General features: G+C 36.5%; 3 protein-coding genes across 14 annotated transcripts; 2 read left to right on the top strand and 1 right to left on the bottom strand.

Moving 5' to 3' along the window:
- Positions 1–564: 564 nt before the first annotated feature.
- Positions 565–1443, top strand: LOC112198790. The gene has a single exon (XM_024339895.2). It carries the CDS (start codon positions 565–567, stop codon positions 1441–1443), a length of 879 nt encoding a protein of 292 aa, XP_024195663.2.
- A 245-nt stretch (positions 1444–1688) lies between these two features.
- On the bottom strand, positions 1689–6467 carry LOC112196341 (actin-related protein 2/3 complex subunit 2B). 4 transcript variants are annotated; one of them, XM_024336655.2, is made up of 10 exons: positions 6309–6467; positions 5736–5802; positions 5015–5222; positions 3850–4016; positions 3389–3466; positions 3113–3245; positions 2717–2808; positions 2540–2596; positions 2341–2407; positions 1689–2065 (listed from the first exon to the last, which is right to left on the bottom strand). In XM_024336655.2, exons 1-10 carry the CDS (start codon positions 6392–6394, stop codon positions 1866–1868), a joined length of 1155 nt encoding a protein of 384 aa, XP_024192423.1. In that variant the 5' UTR covers positions 6395–6467; the 3' UTR covers positions 1689–1865. The 4 variants fall into 4 exon arrangements, with proteins under 4 accessions (XP_024192423.1, XP_024192422.1, XP_024192424.1 ...); XM_024336654.2 differs by having other exon boundaries at positions 5736–5805; positions 6309–6466; XM_024336656.2 differs by having other exon boundaries at positions 1689–2056; positions 5736–5805; positions 6309–6466.
- A 396-nt stretch (positions 6468–6863) lies between these two features.
- LOC112201162 (tuberculostearic acid methyltransferase UfaA1) lies at positions 6864–16986 on the top strand. Of its 9 annotated transcripts, none has more exons than XM_040518890.1 (26): positions 6864–7137; positions 7983–8175; positions 8852–9058; positions 9446–9663; positions 9763–9868; positions 10001–10102; positions 10283–10354; positions 10999–11077; positions 11162–11309; positions 11561–11687; positions 11791–11971; positions 12085–12113; positions 12272–12420; positions 12677–12779; positions 12956–13051; positions 13134–13183; positions 13276–13399; positions 13589–13651; positions 13766–13825; positions 13913–14074; positions 14155–14228; positions 14308–14401; positions 14547–14683; positions 14784–14864; positions 15267–15372; positions 16674–16986. In XM_040518890.1, the coding sequence occupies exons 3-26, from the start codon at positions 8885–8887 to the stop codon at positions 16953–16955; spliced, it is 2817 nt and encodes a 938-aa protein (XP_040374824.1). In that variant the 5' UTR covers positions 6864–7137; positions 7983–8175; positions 8852–8884; the 3' UTR covers positions 16956–16986. The 9 variants fall into 9 exon arrangements, with proteins under 9 accessions (XP_040374824.1, XP_040374822.1, XP_040374823.1 ...); XM_040518888.1 differs by having other exon boundaries at positions 6864–7142; XM_040518889.1 differs by lacking the exon at positions 7983–8175.
- Positions 16987–18314: the final 1328 nt, after the last annotated feature.

Raw genomic sequence — 18314 nt, 5'->3', positions numbered from 1 at the left:
ATGCAGATTGGTGATTGTCGATATGTCTGGCAGGGTTAGCTAGGATAATGGGCAGGGTCTTTAGGATAATGGGCAGATTGGTGATTGTTGAATGGTGTATAATTCTTGTTAATGTTTGATAACTCTCTGTAGAAGATCACAAGGGCATAATATTTTTTTTTTTATGTTTAATTAAAAAAAAGACATCTGAAAGTAATGAACTCGGGCATTTGAAATTTACCCGAACTTCCTGTCAAAAGTACATATTTGGGCCGTTCATAGCTATAGGAAATCTCTCTGTTCCATAAGCAAGGGTTTGAAATTTTGATTTTGAGAAAAAAAAATTTAGTACTTCATGTTTATCATAATCTCGATAAAAACTTCAATACATTTCCGTTAATATTGATACATGAAAGTTAATTTTAAAGCTAAAAATTAATTAAATTATTATACATAGCAATGGGGAAATTGAGGTAACCAATGTGTGGGTTGCTAATTAAAAATAAAATAACAAAAAGTAAAACGCCATTTTCCAGCTTTGAAGGAGCAAACTGAAACTGAGACAAACCAAAATCAGACAGAGCAATGGCATCACTAGCAACCCATTTCTCAGCGTTCGTGCTTCTCTCCCCGGTGGGCCTCCGCCGCCTGCTCTGCTCCTCCTCCCTGTACCTGAGAAACCCATCTCAGTTCCGCGCCAAAACTTGGTACTTCTCCGACCCCAAATGGAAAAACTTCGATCTCTACTCTCTCATCATCGCCCTCCCCATCGCTTCCTTCTCCGAGATCTTCCTCTTCCTCGCCTTCTCCGGCCACCCCACCTACCGCTTCGCCTTCTTCCAGCAGTCAGCCACCATCTTCCTCTTCTGGCTCCTCCTCCTCTTGATCATCTGCCGCGAAAACCTAGACCCCATGCACATCGACGAGGGCTTCGTCTTCGTCTTGGCCGCGATCACGTTCTTCATCGAGTTTTCCGTCATCGGAAAAGGTATCTCCGGTTTGGGTGGGACCATGTACGACATGTTGGGTGCACTCACTCTTGCATGTGCCTTTTCTTGCTTGTACTTGTCGTTCCGGCCGTGGTCGTTTTTCGCCGAGTTCTTCTTGTCGTCCGGGTTGGTTTTTAAAGGTACGTGGATGTTGCAGCTAGGGTTGTCATTGTACACTGACACGTTTGGGCTGAAAGGCTGTAAGAAGATGGCTGTGTGGCCCCATAAGTCTGAGAATGCCGAGTTGAAGTGTGATCTTGAGGAGGATGGGTTGAGGGGTTTGGCTGTGATGACATTGTTGTTTATTGGGCATGCAATTGGGGTAATGGTGTTGAGTTTTGTGTTGTTTGGGTGGCTGGCAAGGAACTGGAATTGGCGGAGCGGCGAGGCTAGCGGACCGTTGCTGCAACAGCTGGAATCAGAGCACCAACTTGTGTTGATGCGTGCTACGAGTCAAGAGATTGAGCTGGAATGAAATGTTTGATCTAGCATTTGTTTTGGTTAGTTCATTCGCTTCAGGTTGGTAGTCTTTACCTCCTTTCTTATAGATGGCATTGCTTTGTGTTGATTTTGGGATTGTATCTTTGAATGCAGATTTAGCAATATATGCTTCCTTATTATTATATAGCTGTAGCCTCCGGTTATATACCTTTCTTGAATGTTATAAGAAAATCAAATTAGTGGAGATGAATATGTTTGAGCACAAATTGTATGGTACTCTCATAGTGTAATAGATTAAGACTTACAAATTAAGCTATTTTGTCATTTGAACAACATGAAGGTTCTAAATGGTACTACTGACTGGTATTAGCTATTTAGTAAATATTGAAGACACACTTAACTTGTAGTCATTCTGTATAAGAATTAGCAGTAGTGGAACTGCTTCTTTATCCTAAGTTATTCTAATTTGGTATACCCCATTGAAGAAGAGAACTTTGGTATTTTCAACCATCGGTGACGAAATCGCCCGAATCCATGGATTCTAATTCGAGATCGGATTCTCTTGATCGTCCTGCTGAATCCATTATATCTTCGTTTAAGGACAGAAAGTTTTGGTAGATTGGCTATCCTTATCGTACACTTGAATCCTGCATTTTCTTGAATGCATACAATGAATGAGTAATTATAACCAGATTTTAAGATTGAAATGTTGTTTATTGCACCCTAGTTGTGTGACAGAAGCTAATATATAATAAAAGATAAAGTTAATGAGCTTAGCTAGGTTCATTTCCGACTGTATGTCCAGTAGAAACTGGAGGCATCAGCTGGTGCCACCGTATGGGAAAAAAAGTTTACTGCTCATTCCTTTCCCTTATACATAGATATATATTACTCTACTAATTGTGATGTTATGGAAATAAGCTGAATATACCTTGAATCTTGTGTCTTCGCTTTTCTTCTTCTTCATCTTCGACTTTTATGTTGCGCTTATGAAGGAGCTGCAAGTGTGTAGAGCAGGTTAGTGTTCTCTTCCTATTAGGGTAGGTAATCCAAAATATCTTTGATATGACACAAGGAAACGTATATTAAGTACTGAGTTGCTTTAGTATCTAAAGATATCTGTTCAGCACCTCAACTAGTCCCTCCAAACGCTTTCTCATCCTTCTCTGAATAAAACTTCTGGTACTCTGTTTAGACAATCTTGTCAGTTAGAGGTGTAGCAGTTCTAATGGTTTCCAATTTCTAGAATAATAAAGGAGAATGTTCACAGCAAAGAAAAACACAGAAAGAATAAGATAAAACTTTACCTTTACATGGAATTTAACATAGGCATAGAAATTCAATAAGCTCCATACTGTCTTGTCCAGTTTTTTACCTTTGACATGCCGTGGAGAAATCTCTGTAAATAAGTTAATATCAAATTGCTTAGGGGGAGTTTACCCAATCTTTATCTGGTCTGTGGAAAACAATTCATACCAAAAAATCTAAAGAGATAATAGTAGCTGATGTTATGCAAGTTATGGGGTTAGCGAAAGGTATTTGCTCTTCCTCTGTAACTTATTGTTGGATAATCTGTAGGGGAAGTTTGATATTTAAAGCCCTTGCTGTTCCGTATATATGTACACATTCATTTTATTATAATTTGATCTGTAATCACTTGATGTGTGGTTTCTGCACAAAAATATTGGGGAGTAAGTATGTACCAAAAGACACAAATCCTCCTGTGGTACTCAAGTCTTCAAAAAGTTCCCCTCTTAACCCTGGAGGTGGAATTGGTGACCAGCAACAAGGAGGTGCTTTGGCCCATTTTTCAGAGCTTCCAACATCCATAAGTTCCTGTTTCCATTCCCCAGAAGGGAATAAAAAGAGAAAATCGAAGAAAAAAGGAAAAAGAAAATTGAAAGGATTAGCCATAGAGGTGTCATCTAATTAGCAGTCTTGATAAGGAAAATCTGTAGTTCACTTTTTAAGCCACCAACCTGAAAGAAGGTTGTTGCGATAATGACATCTGGTTTGTCTGTAAAATGTATGGGGAATACTGCTATGATTTTCTGTGGCTGCAAAACCCAATCAATGTTTTTAGTGTAAATCCAGGTATTAAAATGTAATGAGTTAATTGATCAGAGTAGGCTTAGTTGCTGATAAGTTGCGTAGAATGTGGCTAATGAATATTGTTGGGTGGTCTTTGTCCATGTTAGATGCATGTTTTAGAGAAAAGAGAAATAAATGTAATTGTTGCCACCTTAGAAATGTAAAGTTGTAAATCATGTATAGATGTTAATATAATTTTTCTAACTGCATTTTCCATATTCTGGAAACTTCTCAACATGCGAGAAAGATTACATGGGAAGCTCACATATTATTGCCCACTGGGTGTTTATCTCTAAGTGACAAGCATTGTTATTCTGCTCTTTCATTGTGTTTATCAGCACCTTATTACCTGTATAATTATGAAGAAAGGCTCACTTGGGCGATACACAAGCTTGATTGGCTTATACATCCCTTGATATGAATCTTGGGAGTTGACATTCATCAAAATTTCTTTAAGCCGAGAACTTAATATTCTTGCTTGCACAGCAGAAATCTCAGCAATTACCTTCAGTGAATCTGGAGAAGGAAAAGGAATTGCATGAATACAATAAGAAATTCTTAGCATCAGTTCAATATGCTTATTATATTACTGAGTAATTCTTCTGGCATACTGAGTATCATTCGCTAACCAATTACTTTGAGAAAGATGATAATTTTTCCTTCTTTTGGTTCTGGTTAAAAACATTTCATAAAGTTCTTATGCTCCTTTAGCCAACCTACTAGTAGGAGGAGAACGAAAACTAGTCATGTTTTCAGTGTTCCACAGATTACCACATGACTATTCCAGTTCTTCCCCAGATAGTTATCTAAGAGAAGTTTGCATTGTATTTGACACATGAAAAGTTGCTCCTGTATATTGAACTCTGAGCAAACGAGATCTCTACTAGTGACACAAAGCGACTACCCAAGGTCAGCAAATATGCTGTTAGTTCTTTCTTGTCAATTTAATAGAGTGAAAACCTCAGGTTATTGAGAATCTTTTGCTGTTTTATTTTAATTCCTCGGCACCAAATTCTTATTTTCCGGTTCACCCTGTTGTTCATTAACTCGTTTCATTAACTCGTTTCATCATCTCTTAGTTCATGTATGTATGTAAGACATGTTTACAAATACTTAGAAGAGCTTTTCTCCTTTCACCTTGTTTGGTGGGAAGTTCTATCATTTCAGACTTTCTGTTGTCTAAACTAGACTCCTACCCTGTCTTAGGTATGTTATTGATAATGATTAACCTTTTCTATCTTTGTACGTGTAATGCACTGATGACTGGTTTTAAAGAGGAAGGAGCTTATAATTCAAGAATTATCAGAATAACATCAAAATAAATATCATCATCAATTCTGCTCTTTTGGCTAACAACTAATCACTGATATATAAAAAACAAAATTGTTAATGTAACAGCAAAGAAATGCAGTCAATGTATATTACTTATGCAGCAAAAAATATCGATATTTAAGACAGACAGTATGATTAAATGTTTGTATGTAGTGATGAGGCAATGTGAAAGATCAACAAACCTTTTCCGTTTGGCAATTTAGCAAAATCAAGCCTTAAAGTAAGCTGGTATCCTTCTTTTGCAGGTTCAATGATCTCAACAGCATCAGGACAAATTGCTGTTACCATCTGTTTGGTACGATGTGAAAACCCATATGGTAACAGGACTTCTTGGGTAAGTAGTGGAGTTGATATTGACAAGTATGTAATGTGTTCATCTGAAGCTGATGACTGTTACATTACAGGACAATCATCAGAATTCTGAACATACTTGTTTGGAATCCCATGGGATTCTTTGTTACCACTCACCCAACCATTAAGGTTCCACTAAAGGGGATTTGAAATGAAAATGAGAACATTGTTTCAAGAATTTGTGCCAGAGTAGTGCCTTTATCATGCATTATGTCCGAGATATGCATATTAGATCAAGACATACTTTCCTCTTTTCCTTTGTTTGATAATACAATTATATGTTTATATATATATATATATATATATATAACATATGGCATACTTGTATGAACACTATAAGTCTGTAACATATATCGCATACCTCTTTCCTGTGTGATTCACAAACCTTACATTGACTAAGTGACCTTTAAATTCATAGATGCTGAAATGCTAATCATGCTATTCAATTCTAGTCATTTGTTTGATGCTATTCTATTGAAGGCTACGATAGGTAAGGAAGCAGAAATGACACACATAGATCCACATTCATTTTGTGAATACCGAGTTGTTTACCTGGATATGGTATTCCACAGACCCAAATTCATACAAGTGATGATCAATCTCTGTGGACTTGTTGGCACTGCTGTGAAAGCAACAATAATGATCATCAGAATGAGTATCAGTATTGCAAGAACACTAACAGGTTTTGAGCTTTTGATTGTTTCCTTCTTTTTCATTACTAAGCATATGAAACAAAAACAGTAGGACTATAAAAGGATTGAAACTATATGGCCTCTACTTTCTGAGTTTAAATCCTTACTTTCCTGCTGCCCCCAGACATTTTGATCATCAGCATCTCAGTTATTCACTTTGAAAAATTAAAACCATTTCATATTCACGAGGCATTGACTACAACAAGTTTTCTTATAAGTTTAGTAGACGTTTTTATTGAAGTCATACCTTTTTTTTTTTTGCTGGTCTAATAGCAAGTTCATGTTTTTGGCTATCTGCAAGTATGATTATTTTTTAACATGCAGTACAGATTATTTGGTATGATTAGTGGCTCTACATGCATGCTAATTATATATATGTAGGGATGCCCCTCCTATTCTGGCAATGTGAGAATGAAAACTGAAATGTACTTACTGGTATAGTTTGAGCAGGATTTCCTTCAAAGCTGGAGAGGCCCTCTCTAAACACGCCATACTGAGAGATATCCCCTTCTTTCTCATCAAAAATGGGTGGTGGGATGTATGATGTGATATATACAATGTCACGCCCAAACTGCTTTTTCGTGGTTGTGGACTTTGAGTAAAATTTAAGTTCAATGTTGTACTCAAGTTTATCAACCTCTGAAGCAATTACCTAACTCTATCCTTTTCTGCAACAAGAAAATGGGAAATGTTATAGTACTCTAGAGCATAAAAGCTCCTCAAAATTCAGCCGTTGGATCTAGTCAATAGGTATAAAAGCAGAATTTAAAGAGAAAAATTCAGCATCAGTCCCTCAACTTTAGTGTCCAGGTCAATTTAATACTCAAACTCACAACACTATGTTCAACAATGTATTTTTGTCTATTTTCCATAACATCGCCATTAAATCTAGTGACGTGGCAAGTATGTGAAAAAAAAGAACAAGGGCAAATGGGGACTTTACCCCAAATATCATGCCTTTATAATCTTTAAATTCTCACCCAAACCTTCATTAATCAAGGAAATCCCAAACCTTTATCTCCTCCATTATCTCTCTCACCTTCTCACAATCTCACCCACCGAACCTCACTCTTCGGTCTCTCACCCACTACAACCCCCCAAAACCACTTCTCTCCGATCTCCACCATCTCCCGACGTAACTTCCTCCGCCTCGTTCCGCTGCGATGGCCGCCGCGGATCTCTCTGTACAGCTTAACCCAACATAAAATCCCCAGCTTCTCATCGATTGCCCCTTCTACAGTTCTACTAACTTTAGATTAGTGGTCAGGTTGAAACTTTCCTTTTTTATTCAATGCTATTTATGTACAAGTAAATTGGGATTAATTTTGATCAATGCCATGATACGCCAGCTGCAATTAATTTTCAGTTTTGTCGAACAATCATCAAGATTAGTCTATTTGGAATCTTGCTGCTTTGGGTGCATGTTTTGGGTGATGTTTGGTTTGCATTGATTGATGGTCAATTCCAGTTGGCTTTGGAAAATTTCCAATGCTTTTTTTTTTTTGAGAATGATGCTTTTCTTTTTCTTGTTCTTTTTTGATAAGTTGAACTTCTGGTTATGATTTGTTGCAGGGGACGAGAGAAAACAAAAGAAAAACAAAGGAAGAAGAAGTGGAGAGAGAAAAAAATTATACATAACCGTTTAATTAAATTGATAAAGAATTCGAAGGATAATTTTTTATTTTATTTTTTGGGGTCAGAATTTGAAGGATAATTATGTCATTTTAGATAATAAAAGAGGTGAAATGTCAACGTAGTATTGTGAGTCTGGGTATAAAATTGGTCTTGTCACCTAAGTTGAGGGACTGGTGGTGAATTTTTTCTTAAGTACAAAGTACAAGTGTGTGATAAATAAATAATATCGAAATTAAAATTTAGACAACTTATCCAACCGTTGATTTGAAAATTTTCATGGAGACCTTATTCTAAAGTTTTCATTAAAAACTCTTTTTTAGAATACGTTCATTTTAATATTCTTAGCTTGGTTGGTTTTCGGCGTTCCTTTCGAATTTGTAGACCCAATATGAGGATGCTAACATGAAAAGTTTAACTGTCCATTTTAATTGTTAGATCATGTGGCTTATCTCTTATGTTTGGCATCCTCTAGGGCTTTGATTCAAGAATCAAGATCCCTTGAGAAATTACCAAATTATCCGACTCTTCAACCGTTCCAAATTTGGATAATGAACATGTTCTATGGTTGATGCGATAGATTGGCAAGTTATTATAAGAAAGGTCATCCAACCTTTTTCAGACAAATGTCACAATCTCTCACTATTCTCAATTTCTCAATAATAGGGGTGAGTTCGGTTCAAATCCGCTTCAATAGTTTATCATAAAATATATAAAAAATTCTTGTTTTACTTGAAGCTTAGGTACTTGATTTTCGCCGAGTGATCCTCTTCAGTTTCTACAGGAACTTGTTCCTTCCCTCTACTCCTCTAGCTAATTAAGTCTTATGACGTACAAAAAAAGAAGAAGTCATGTCCACCTGAAGATCGTCTCTGCCTGAAATAAAGGCTAGAGATAGAAATAACGTTCAATATTCATGTCTGATTTAATACATATGCCTTAGAACACTCTATGCCTCCAGGCCAGCTGTTTGGGCAATATAAACTCTTATGTTAGTTGCCACATCCGGCCACTAGCTATTAAACTACACGGACTTAACCTTTGGACTCTGATTCGGTTTCTGAAAAACATTGCCAATACCCAGACGTAAGCTTTGTACTCTGATTCTGTTTCTGGAAAAACAACCAATATAGTCCATTATCGATGCCATCTAAGCTAGATCAAAGAACAGAATTATTAAAAAGTAGAAATTTTATCTCGCACAAACATCGTGTCATTACAATAAACCAATGACAAACAAGGAAATTGATTTAGACGAAGTTTTACAATTTTCTATATATATGCTCTTAAGCAAGTACACATAGATACATTTCTCTCATTCTTAACTCATGCATATTCATGCAGGAGGGTTTGACGTAGAACTAAGATAAGTGAAAGATGAAAGTTGCAGTGATTGGTTCTGGTATTAGTGGTTTGGTCTCAGCCTATGTTCTTGCAAAAGAAGGTGTTGAGGTGGTTCTATATGAGAAAAAAGACTACCTGGGTGGCCATGCCAGGACTGTCACATATGATGGTGTTGATTTGGACCTTGGTTTCATGGTCTTTAATCATGTACGTAGCACTCTGCTTGATCTCTGAGTCTCTTCCTTAATTCTGCAACTATATATTCTCATTATCCAAATATTAACCATCTGCTTGTCTTGGTACTTTTTGACTTGAATTTGAACATAATGTAAATGTATGCACATAGTTAGTTCCATATGTTAGATCAGCTGTGCAACTTCTATAAACACACTCCTTAAACTTGCACTAGAGAGTTTATTTTAAACTCTAAACAACACGAAAGAAGCTATCCAGCCTTCTTGGTTAATTGGTCAATGTTAATTCTCCTCATCATCCTCACAAATAATCTATCAATTACTACAAATAAAATACATATGAATAATGTTAATGTTGGTTTGTGGACTTGTGGAATGAAAATTTAAAATTGGAATGTAGGTACTGTATCCAAATATGATGGAGTTTTTTGAGAGCCTTGGAGTTGATATGGAGACATGTGACATGTCCTTCTCAGTGAGTTTAGATAAAGGACGGGGATGTGAATGGGGTAGTCGAAATAGTCTCTCAAGCTTGTTTGCAGAAAAGAAGAACTTGTTCAATCCATACTTCTGGAAAATGCTTCGAGAAATCACCAAGTTTAAACATGACTTGATCAGGTAAGTAACTTGAATGGTTTCTGAAATGCATACCATGTCTCAAAATGTCCTGTTGCAGTGAGATGTCATATTGATGCTTGTATTTGATTTTTCTTGCAGATATTTTGAGGTGCTTGAGGGTAACCCAGACATTGACCGGAATGAAACCTTGGGGCAGTTTATTGAATCACATGACTACTCTGAACTATTTCTGAAGGCTTACCTTGTGAGTTAAGCATGAATTCACTGAAACGTAGCTGTAATATCTTTACTTAAAGCCTTTCTTAGTCACTACCTAATATATCAGTTAAGTTTATTAGTTACTTGGTGGCAAAGCAATGTGATTATGCACCTGCAGATTCCAATATGTAGTTCAATCTTGTCGTGTCCTTCAGAAGGGGTTATGAGCTTCTCAGCTTTCTCTGTGCTTTCAGTATGTCGCAATCATCATCTGCTTCAGGTGCATTATTTTGTGTCCTTTTAGCTGAGCTTAATTAAGAAGCCAATATCTATATGAAAAGTAGCATGTATTAATTGTATGATAAATTAGATAGCAGAAAGCTTATTATTGATGTTTTTCAATTTTAATACTTTTAAGAGTTTTCATGTCTATATGTACTCACTTTCTTGGCCTTGCTAGTTTACCCTGCAGCTATCTGGAGGCCCACAGTGGCTTACCGTCAAATGGGGTTCACATTGTTATGTCAAGAAGGTACTAATTTTTTACTTTTGAAATAATCAATATTGTTCATAAGCTTATATATATATATATATATATACACACACACACACACACACACACACACAGATTTTATCCAGAGCGGAGCTCCGCTTTGAAATTAACGTGTGAAGTTCGAGTTTTCAGTCACTTTTCGGTCGCATATCCACATCTTGACCGTTCAGTTTTTAGGTACTACTGTATAGATCATCTCTGCAAATTTTCAGCGAAATTGATAATCGTTAAGGTATCTAACTCGCTTAAACCAATAGACGGACTGAATCTGTCAACCTGAACTGTACTAGCATTAAGGCAGTTATCAATGCCTTAACGATCATCAATTTAGCTGAAAATTTGCAGAGATGATCTATACACTAGTACCTAAAAACTGAACGGTCGAGATGTGGATATGTGACCGAAAAGTGACCCAAAACTCGAACTTCACATGTTAATTTCAAAGTGGAGCTCCGCTCTGGATAGAATCTGTATATATATATATATATATACACACACACACCGTAGTTGATGCTGCTTGTGGAGTTACACCTGTAGGAAAAAAAAACACATGGTTTCAGGGTCTTAACTGAAAGTAAATGGTTTCTCTAGGCCTTGAGCTCATGTTTGGTTAACAAATTCAGGTGAAAGAAGTGTTGGAGAGTAAAGGGTGTCAGATAAGAACCGGCTTTGAGGTGCATAAAGTTTCCACAACTGATGAGGGTGAGTGGTTAGATGGATAGTTGAGACTCCTTTTTCTTATCCTCTCTTCAATTGTATTAATAGAGTTTCCATGAGAGATAGCAGGTTGCACTGTTTTTACTGGAGATGGTATTGAGGAAATTTACAATAAATGCATAATAGCTATCCATGCCCCTGATGCCGTGAGAATATTAGGAGAACAGGCAACATCTGATGAACTGAGAATACTTGGCGCCTTCCAATATGTGTACTGGTATACCTTTGTATTATCACTTGCACCTCTTCAAATTAGTACCTGTAAGGCTGTAATCTTGCAAGCTATGTTTTGCTGCTCACGTGAAGTGTACTCTGAAAAATAATCAACTCATAATGTGCACCTTATAATTTGCTTTAATTTATCTACCTTTTCTTATTTTGGAAAAACGTGTATATGCTGAAGTTGATTTGCATATTTGGTCTCATAGCTAATTCACTGAATGCATAATTGGTCAATTCTATTGGCAGTGATATTTTCCTTCATCGTGACAAAACTTTAATGCCCCAAAATCTAGCAGCATGGAGTGCATTGAACTATCTTGGAAGTACTGACAACAAAGTATGTTTGACATACTGGCTCAATCAGCTTCAGGGGGTTAGTTTATGTGTTCAGTAAGAATTTGTGGAACTTCACTCTTTGAAATTGCTCCCTTCTTCGGTTGAAGACTTAACCATTCCTGGAATTTTTGAATGTGCAGAACCTCAGTGAAACAAGTCAACCATATCTTGTGACACTCAATCCAGATCATACACCAAACCACACCTTGCTTAAGTGGTCAACAAGCCATCCAGTCCTATCTGTTGCGGCATCAAAAGCTTCGCTGGAGTTTCCTCATATTCAAGGAACGAGAGGAATTTGGTTTTGTGGAGCATACCAGGGTGAGATTCAGAACTACCTCAATTTTCATTTCTCAAAGCTGATATTATCCTATGCTGCTAAAACTATGCTTAGCTTTTAACAATCATCTGATACTTATCATACACTTTTTCAGGTTACGGCTTCCATGAGGATGGGCTAAAGGTACGTTATGAAGGAGTTAGTTATTAGATCATATTATTGAATAACTGACTGAAATATGAAAGAGTGATTGACCTCCTCGGTAATTATTCATTTTGATGAAGAAAATGGTAAATTAGTTGATTTAAGAAGCTTAATACATTGGCAAAGTGGAATTGCAGGCTGGAATGGCTGCAGCACATGGTATGCTTGGAAAAGGTTGTGCCCTGTTGAGAAACCCAAAACATATGGCTCTTTCAATGACGGAAACAGCGGCACGCCTGTTTGTTATTAGATTTCTTAGACATTATATATCTACCGGATGTTTAATGTGAGTAATACTTATATTCTTGAAATGTGCTCTACTTCCTTTTAATTGGACCCTTACACAGGAAAGCTCAACTTGAATCATTTAAGTGACAAGCTTATAGAACTAGTTACCTGCAATGCATGTGCCACTTGTTTTTTCTTTTTCTATCTTCTATGTCAGCAGTTTTTCCTTTTTTTTTTTGTCTTTTCATCATCTAGAATAAATTTCAACAGATATGAATACAATTAGTATATTTTGAATGTCGTTTTATATGCAGTTTATTAGAAGAAGGAGGCTCGATGTTCACCTTTGAGGGAAGCAGAAAGGACTGTTCTCTAAAATCCGTTCTTAAAGTTCACAGTCCTCAGTTTTACTGGAAAGTATGCATGTACTTTTAACTGACTTTTGACACTTCTTAATGTGAATTCTAGTTAAAAGGAAGGAAAAAGTTTCTAATTAAAGCTCAGGAAGATAGTATATCGGATTATTGTAAGTATGAAAAAACAATTAAATCGTCACGCACTTTCACTGATTAAGAGAAGTTTTAATTTGACAGGTAATGACACAGGCTGATCTAGGCATTGCAGATGCATATATCAGTCGCGATTTTTCTTTTGATGATAAAGACCGAGGTTTACTAAATCTTTTTATGGTACGATAATTGAACATTGGAATCTCATTCTCCGTACTATGCAGATTTTGATAAAAGTTTGCCTTGCTGTTTCTTCTTTCAGCTTCTCATTGCCAACGGAGATTCTAATGCCTCAAAATCAAACAAGAAAAGGTGCAATTAATGCGCCAGTTATCTCAAATAGAATTGTGTATAGCTGATAATAATAATAATCCAGGTCTCATTACATTGTTGATTTTATGTAGGGGATGGTGGCAGCCTTTGTTTTTCACAGCCACTATAGCCTCAGCCAAATATTTCTTTCAGCATGCTTTAAGGAAAAATAATCTTACACAGGCTCGAAGGAATATATCTCATCATTATGATTTGGTATACAATTTATTACCTGGGAATATAGAAATAAGAGGATTTCCTTCAACAGATTAATCTCTCTATTACCACTTTGTATGTATTGGAATAGATTTCACTCTTCTATAGTAGCTATTTCAATGACATGCTAGCATGAGACTTGGTTTTTTAGCTCACAGAAGTTCATTATTCGCTTTTTGTGTGTTGTAGAGTAGTGAATTATTTTCTCTGTTCTTGGGTGAAACAATGATGTACTCCGCTGCAACGTTTAAGGTCAGAATCGCCAGCTTCCAGTCAGTTTACTACAATAAACACTGTATAGAAGAAAGTACATTAATTGTAATGTAACTTATATTTTTCTTTCTGTGTCAAATTGGCATTCTTAAGACAGAAGATGAGGATTTGAATACTGCACAACTTAGGAAAATCTCTATTCTCATTGATAAGGTTAGTTTAGTTTTGAGAATTCTGTCAAGGGTTTGATTTCTGTTTTCGTCTCCTATTCCAAAGTGTTTCTTCTTTCAATTAAACTAGGCTAGAATTGATGAGAACCATGAGGTTCTAGATATTGGTTTTGGTTGGGGAACCTTTGCTATTGAAGCAGTCAAACAAACGGGCTGCAGATACACTGGCATCACTCTATCTGAGGAACAACTTAAATTTGCTGAAAAGAAAGTGAGAGATGCTGGACTTCAGGTATAACTAAAATTTTTGAAACTTCAGAAACTTATTTATTCCAAGTTACTTGATTTGTTATTTGAATTACTTTATAACAGCACCAGATCAAGTTCCTTCTGTGTGACTACCGCCAGTTGCCTTCTGACCACAAATATGACAGAATCATTTGTTGGTGAGTACTTTTCCTTTACCAACTTGAGTCCATTCATTATACTCCTCAAGATTTCTTGATTAGTGGTTGCATTTTTCAGCGAGATGATAGAACATGTCGGCCATGAATTTGTGGATGAGTTCTTTTCTTGTTGTGAGTCTGTACTGGCAAAAAATGGGCTTTTTATTCTCCAGGTAGTGTTTCAAGAGATAACATACTGGTTAAATATAAGTTATATAACTGCAAGTTGCTTAACTATTTTGACTAATAAATTTGACTCCTATGTACGATGGCTTTGAACATATTGCTAATAGTTAAGGGTAATTGATCTTTCTTTAGTTCATATCCATACCGGATGAACGCTACAATAACTACAGGCGAAGTTCAGACTTCATAAAGGAGTATATGTTTCCTGGTGCATGTGTACTTTCATTAAGTAGGGTAATATCAGCTATGGCCGCTTCTTCCAGACTCTGGTATGACCTGTCATGGGATGAAAACAATCTCATATTTACGTCCAACATTTTGTTATAGTGTTTTTATTTCGATCGAACTTATGAGAATTTCATTTCGCAGTGTGGAGCACATGGAAAACATTGGAATTCATTATTACCAAACACTAGGATGTTGGAGAAAGAATTTCTTAGAGAGACAGAGGTATTTAAGAAGATAGTCTTGTCTTTAGTCTGATGGCAATATAGATGTCCCCTTTAGGGCCTCTACTTGATCCTGGTGGCAATATCATCATATAGTCCACAATTTTGATCAATTTTGAAGTTGTTCAACTATTTTAAGTTTTTCACCAATATATTTAACTCTAGCTTATAGATTTTTAGATCCAATATATTGCGCTAATAATAGTTAAAACTAATTGGTCTTTCTTTATTTCATATCAATACCGGATCGATCAACAGTATGAAGAGAACAGGCGAAGTTTAGACTTCATTAAACATATTACATGCAAACATATTGAATGTATGGAATAAAATGGAGTCTAATATCTCTGACTGCTACACTTTTAGCTTTTAATAAAATGCAATTACTATTTTGTGTTTATAGTGAAATACTCGCTCTTGGATTCGATGACAATTTCATTCGGACATGGGAATATTATTTTGATTATTCCGCTGCTGGTTTCAAGTCACTTACACTTGGAGATTATCAGGTAACTTTTATACTCCACACATTTTCCGAATTTCTTTTGTTGGACAATATACACTTTGCATAACAATAAACACTTATATACAATATCTTCATTATGATTTTTAAGTATATATTATGTATGCTTTAGTCACACCTGCGTCACACTGGCCACACAATATAAATTAATTTTATTTTGATGCAGATTGTTTTTTCACGTCCTCGTAATGGTCTCACATTCAACAATCCATATAAGGGTTTCCCTTCAGCATATTAATGGTTATGCACTACGAACTGCTAGGAAGAATATGCAAAATAAACAAGGCCGCGTTCCATTTGAATGAGTGATTATAAATCTACATATTCATTTGACATGTATTATTGCTTGAATTTCTTGTCACACATGTAAAAATTTCAAGTTTAAATAAAAGAAGCAAACAAATAAATGGAGTTTGAATAACTATTAGTCTGTAATTTAGTGAACTACATTTCATATAATGTCGACACCTCTTTCCATAGAGAACTAACTGCTGATTACTAATGTCTTTCTAACAGAGGAGCCATTTGTTTAAAGAATTGTCACTAATGAATAAGTGAATCCAATATATCTTCGACAGAAAAATGACTCAAATTTTTGCAAGAATATATCCTTATTTCCTAAATTAGCAACAAAACCACTCTCTATGCTTCCTTCCACAATGTTAAGTTGGTTTAGTTGGATACATGCTTTACACAAACACAAACATTAATTACTTTATTTTGGTGTGGAAAATACAATTAGCTAAAGTGATGACATAACTAGGGATACTTTGATAATTGATTACCTTGTTTCATATACCAAATAATCTATCTGAATTCTGAGTTGAAGATGGTTCTTGTATTTAAGAAAGAAAAGATATGCAAATGTCCTGATGCGGTGGTCCATGAAAGCTTCGCTGAAAGTATCGTGGGTAGCTATTCTTCAATGCATAACTCAATATAAATAAACTTGAATTGAAGCTTATAATGTTACAAGATTCGACACAAATATCCACAAATCTTATTTTTCCTAGTGATGATGAGAAATATGATTAAGGTGTAAAATGTCATTCATTAGACATTAGAAGAGATAGGACAGAATCCTGGTGTGCCAAACAAAGATCCATTTAAATCTATACTTATGTGTGTTTGACACTAACTATAGGCGAGATCTATTGTAGGATGAGCGCTGAGCGCCATTCCGCTCGATTAGGAAAATGCAAGTGAGGAGATAAACTTTCTTAGTTCGCTAGGAGGTTCGGAAAGAAAGAGATCTAATAATTAGAAGATATTATACTACTTTTGCAGAGACGGAGGAGAAAGAAAATACGTACAGTCGCTGTCGACGAAGGAAGCTTGAAGAACAAGTCCCTTTGCCTATGTTTCGATGAGAGAAACTGGCCTAGATTTACTCACAGTACTCAATCTGTCAAATTGAGCTACATGCTAGTAGCCCATAATGATGATGAGAATATACTAGAGCTAGAGGAAGAGGATTTTAGAACTGGTACGACAACTGCTGTTCCACAAATTTGTCAGTTGTTGCATCCCGTACCTAAAATTGCATGTTTGGTGTCATTTAGACTGTAAAATAAGGGTAAAAGATTACATTTTTTTTACTTTGTACCTTTGTTTCGACCTTTTTAGAGGGTTTCCAAAGTCAACTTTTATTTTGTCGTATTCGAGGAAACTTTCTTCACGACAATTGTAGAGAATGTTAAACCAAATCCATGGACAAATGGCACGCTCAAATATGAATTCGTATGAGAAATTTATGATCTAAAAACTAAAATTACTTTTTTGGAAACCTTAGTATAAATAGGTAGTCACCCTTGGTAACTTTATATTTTAGTCAAAAATCACCAAACCCTAATCCTAAATTCTCTCGCCGTGACCTGAACATCAAACCTGACCTAACCCGGAGCCCCGACGGTTTCTTTGTCATCTGGCCACCTCTAGACACTGAATCATCCACATATGACACGCCTCTTCATGCCCGTGACGTTTCCAGCTATACCTCCTGTCAATTGACACCTAGCAGAGCAAATCGAAGCAGACAATGGCTCGGTAGGCCGTGTGTCTTGACCCGACCATAGCTCTGTCCTCCGGCCACCTCAAGCCGCGCCACCACCCACATCTTAAAACCCTTGTCATCACAGTTTGATAGAAGCATGTTTATGCGACATTATTATTTTTTAACCCTATGCTTTTCTTTGTTTGTTTATATTATTTTGGGTTTTTTGTCTAGTTATCCCATTTCTAAGGATTTTTTTCCCACTTACCCCATTAAGTTTTTTTAATTCCCTCTTACCCAAAACACTCTAAGGAAGTCTTCCCTAATACCCCATTAATTTTTTTTAGACTATTTTACCCTCATCCCTTTGTTACTTAGAGAGAGAGAGAGAGAGAGAGAGAGAGAGAGAGAGAGAGAGAGAGAGAGAGAGAGAGAGAGAGAATGGAAGAAAGAGAAACCATAGGAGACTTCGCCGGACCCCGGTCACCGGTCGCCGAAATCTGGTCACCGGTTGCAGGAATCTGGTTAACGGTCTCCAGATTCCGGTCACCGGCTGCCGCCCACAGGACTTTTCAAAAACCCTCGCCGGAGGTCCCCAAAGAGATTGTCGGAGATGTCATAGGTTGCCGGAAAGGTTTATTGCCCCCAATAGAGGGGCAATAGACCTTTGTTGCCCCCCAATAGACGTCTATTGGGGGCAATAGACGTCTATTGGGGGCAATAGACGTCTATTGCCCCCCCCAATAGACGTGTATTGCCCCAATAGTCTATTGCCCCCAATAGAACTTTCAGTTACCGGAATGGAAACTAATTTCTATAAAATTAGACAAATAAAACTTTGATTAAGGAAAAAATATATATATACATTACATGAATTCAAAACGTCTGTTGGTCCCCAATAGACATTTATTGCCCCCAATTAGTGTTCTAAAACT

Source organism: Rosa chinensis, chromosome 4, assembly GCF_002994745.2.
Source record: "Rosa chinensis cultivar Old Blush chromosome 4, RchiOBHm-V2, whole genome shotgun sequence".
NCBI lineage: Eukaryota > Viridiplantae > Streptophyta > Magnoliopsida > Rosales > Rosaceae > Rosa > Rosa chinensis.
Note: the sequence above shows the minus strand (reverse complement) of the source record. Positions and strands in the feature narration are given on the sequence as shown.